Genomic DNA, 4,252 nt, shown 5'->3' with positions numbered 1-4,252 from the left:
TGGATTGTTCCTCTCACCCTCATTTCAGCTAAACCCTTTGGAGATGTAGCCCCTTTAAATCTCTTTGCTTCACAAACCTCTGAAGATTTAGTGAGCCCCAGGAAAAAAGTAGCAAAACACACCACAAAAGGAACAGAATGAACAATTGGGATGTTTAGTACAGCTCCTTAAGGAGTGTTTCACAGACAGGAAAACAACTCAAAATACTAATGGTGAACGTCAGAATTGTTCTTCAAAGAGCTGAGTGACACAGCAGAAAACATTGTAATGACCTGTTGTTATATTTAATGCCCCAAACAGATGGCGTTCCATTTTTCTTCCCAAATGGATTGTTCACCTGATTGGAAAATCATTTCTGAGCCCTTACCCCCACACCCAGCAGCTTAACTTCCATTCTATCCAAATGTGAATTGGTTTGCTTTCCCTGACTTTGAAAATCTGATCATGAAATCATTCCTACTTTCTTCCAGCTGATACTTAAAGATCAGAAACTATCCACTCTATTTAAGGAACTACTGTTACACTGAGCCCCAAATTACCTGGAAATGAAAGATCCACTATATTAAAGCAATGTCCCTACCTCCCCCTGGTTAAAAGAATAGATTCTTGTGGACATGTATGTAGAGTTCTCTAAAAAAGATTCACATAGCTCATTTTAATCTCACCTTCTTGCACATCCTAAACTCCAATTAACAGACTATACCCCTGAACTGCCAGAAGGGCAGAATCCAGTTCAGGCTCAGCTAAAAAAATCCATGGTCTTAGCAATGGTGGTGGGTTTTTTCCTTAAGATAAAATAGACATTTAAGAAACCAGAAGCTCTATTTTAAATCCTTATGGAAATCATGTGATGCAGAAATAAATCCACTTTACTTTGACTTTGAAAATATTTTATTTGATTAGTAAATAGTTATACAGTTGAAACAGTTCTATTGAAGCTTTCTATAAATAGCTAACAATTAAGAAAATAATGTATGTAGAAAAGAGATTGCATTTAAAGGTAAGAGCTGTCGGTTGGTTGTATGAGGGCCTCAGGGGCCCACCAAGCAGAATAAAATGGTAGGTTGTCTGTAATTCACTCAGATAGGTATAAAAGTTAAAACTTTTAGCAGATCCCTTTAGAAAAAAGGCTCTCTTCTAAAATGCACAGTGAAATGTCAAGAGTGGCAGGGGGTTAAAAAAGCGCACCAAAAAAAATCTGCAATCAAATAATATAATTTCATAATTAATATAAATAAATAAAGAATAAATAACAATTACTCATAAATCAACATATACATTTAGAAGGAACTCGTATAGTCGTACCTCAACAGAGATGAGCAAACCAAACAAGTCTTCTGTGAAATATTGAGGCAGTTTCTACAGCATCTTCTCAAAATTCCCTCCCTCCCCCGTCCCGCAAAAAAACAATCCCAGACAACAGTTCAAGGCATTTGTGGCTATACTAAAGAAACTCTTTTTTTTAAGCAATTTGATTTGTTCACATACAAAAAGGTAAAGCCAGACTCCAGCAGTTCACAAGCCATAATAAAGCTAATCGTGTGGGAAGTTCAATTTACAGCCTGTGAAATATAAAGGCATTTACTCCTCAAGATTCACCCAAAACAACCCGTACGCTACATACTGAGAGAGCAGAGATTGGTAGGCGAAAGCAAACCGCATTTCTAGACCATGAACACAGCGAATACTAGCAAGAAAAACAGCTCTCCCCTTCAAGGGAAGGCTTCCAACTACGAGACAAACGCGTACAGCTTTTCTCCCTTGTACGGAAAGAGATTGGCTCCTGTTGTGCCAAAGGGGGAACACAACGCAATGTGGGGGGGGGTCCAAAAGGAGTCACGAGAGGATCGGGTTACCGTCACGCCACGCCGAGAGAAACGGAGACAACACTTTCACCGGGAGTGGGCGCCCCTGGCGCGGACGTGGGTGCAGGGCGCGCAGAGCGCGCTCTCTTCGTGGGTCTCCAAGCGAAGGCACAGTTCGAGGGGCCTGGGAGTACGGCGCGTTCTAGCAGGCCGGACGCACGGGCACCTGCAGGAGGATCACCTGTCTATTCTCAGACGGGTGGCACTTATTGATGTGCCGCGTGAGGCCAGGAGAGCTGTAGAAGGTGGCCGGGCAGTACTTGCAGGGAAACACCTGGGCGGCGTGCAGCAAGCGCAGGTGGCGCTCCTGGGCTCCCTTGCTGGGGAACATCTCCCCACACACCGGGCACAGGTGGCACTCGGCGGATGCACTCAGGCCCAGCACGCTGGCCGTCTCGCCGTCGCCGGTCGCTTCCTGGGGCGCCTTCTTGTCGGGCCCGGGGTACAAGGCTAGTAGGTCCTCAGCTGGGGGCACGGACGGTGCTCCCTTGGCCTGCAGCGCCTGGTGATGCGCCAGCAGGTGCTTGCGCAGGTAAGCCTGGCGGCGGAACTTCTTGGCGCAGTGGTGGCACTCGTAGAGCCCGTCCTCGGAGCCCGACTCGGACACGCCGCCGGGGCTCGGCGTGTCGCGGTCGCTGCCGCCGCCCGTCGCCTCCCGCGCCTCAGCCCTGGCAGTGGTTTCGGGCTCCGAGGCCCGGGCGGCGGGGGGCGCAGGCCGCGGTTTGTGCCAGCGGCGGTGCGAGGCCAGGTTGGCCGGGCAACTGAAGACCTTGGAGCATTCGGGGCAGCGGTACTCCACGCGCACGATGCGCGAGCACTTGTGCTGCGCCAGGGCGAACGGGTCGGCGTACTCCTCCTTGCACAGCTGGCAGATGAACTCGCCCAGCGGCCGCGCCGCGCCCCCCGCACGGCCTCGCGGTGCCTCCACCGGGCCCTCCTTGATCTTCAGCCCCAGCACAGGGGACGTGGTCACCTCGTCCTCGAAGTGCAGCTTGCGGATGGCTTTGGGCTTCTTGGCGCCCGGGGCCTTGGCCACCTTGGCCGGGGGCTCGGCGGCTGCGGAGGGCGCGGGCCGCTTGCCCGGGGGCCGCAGGGAGGCAGCGGGGGACAGCGGGGGACCGGGCCCTGGGCCCCGGGCCGCCTCGGAGCCCGCTGAGAACGCCGTGCCCATCTTGAGCTCCGCAGGCGCGAAGAGCAGTGGGTCGTCCCCGCAGGTGCCGCCTCCGCCCGCGCCGTTGGCGCCGCGGCCACCGCCCCCTCCAAGCAGAGCAGCAGGCGTGGGGAAGGACTCGGCCGAGACCGGCGAGCCGAGGTTGAAGCTGCGCTCGAAGTACTTGTGCTTCTCGTGCTCGCGGCTCACGGGTCGCGTGGGGCTGTAGAGCGGCGCGGGGTGCGCGGCCTCGGGGTTGCCGAAGTGCGTGGCCCGCGGCCCCGGCGGGGGTGGCGGCGGGCCCGGCGCGCAGGCGAGCGCGGCTGCGAGCGCCGCATGGGCGTGCTCAGCGGGCGGCGGCGGCGGCAGCGGGCCGGGCCCCGGGCTTGGCGCCGGGGGCGAGGCGCGGGCGCCCCCGCAGCCCGGTGAGAGCAGCAGCACGCGGTCGCCATCCTCGCCGCCGCGTACCCGGTAAGACACGGGCGTGGACTTCTTGCTGCGCTTCACCAGGAAGCCGCGGGGCATGGTGGCGCGGCGCGAGGGTAAGGCACTGGCTCGGCCCCACCTCCGCGCTCAGCCCCGGCGGCCTTCAGTGCTCCCGGCCCATGGCTCGGGCGCGGCGGCTGCGGGACTTGCGTGGCGCCGGCGGGCTGCTCTACCCGGCCTCTTGCTCAGCACGCGCGTCCCAGTCCCTGGGCCCGGGAGCCGCTCCTTTTTAACGGGGGGAGGGGGTCATTGTTCTCGCCTCCCGCTTTCCCCGGAGCCAATCAGCGCGCCCTCAGCTCCTCCGTCTGGGAGGGTGGGAGGGTGACGGGGCGGCAAAAAGGGGGCCGGGACTAGGGGGTCGCTCGGTAGGTGCGGCAGATGTACCTGAGAGCTCGGGGCCCCCGCTCGCGCCCCTCCACCGCCCCGCCCGGCGCCCCGGCCCCCCGGCCCCGCCCCGCTCAGGCACACGCCCGGCCCCGCCTCTCTTCACGGTCTGCTGCTCCTCTATGGGGAGGCGCACGTGCCTGGGCTTTGTGTCTCTCCTCCGGGGGGCGCGGAGCCGCCAAATGGGCCCGTCCATCAGCACGACAATGCACGGACCCCTCCCGCTGGGGGATTACCCGCCGGCCGCGAGCAAAATAGCAACAAAGGAAAAGAATGGCCCCAAATATGTCGGGAGGGTTCAATCCGCAAGCCGGAGCGGAGAGGATAGTTGTGGACGCTGATTGAGTAGGGGCGGCGGTGGGCAGCA

General features: G+C 57.6%; 1 protein-coding gene across 1 annotated transcript; it reads right to left on the bottom strand.

Moving 5' to 3' along the window:
- Positions 1-879: 879 nt before the first annotated feature.
- On the bottom strand, positions 880-3,716 carry INSM1 (INSM transcriptional repressor 1). The gene has a single exon (XM_037022523.2). It carries the CDS (start codon positions 3,538-3,540, stop codon positions 2,008-2,010), a length of 1,533 nt encoding a protein of 510 aa, XP_036878418.1. The 5' UTR covers positions 3,541-3,716; the 3' UTR covers positions 880-2,007.
- Positions 3,717-4,252: the final 536 nt, after the last annotated feature.

This window comes from Manis javanica, chromosome 5 (genome assembly GCF_040802235.1).
Source record: "Manis javanica isolate MJ-LG chromosome 5, MJ_LKY, whole genome shotgun sequence".
NCBI lineage: Eukaryota > Metazoa > Chordata > Mammalia > Pholidota > Manidae > Manis > Manis javanica.
This window is presented reverse-complemented; position numbering and strand designations above follow the sequence as displayed.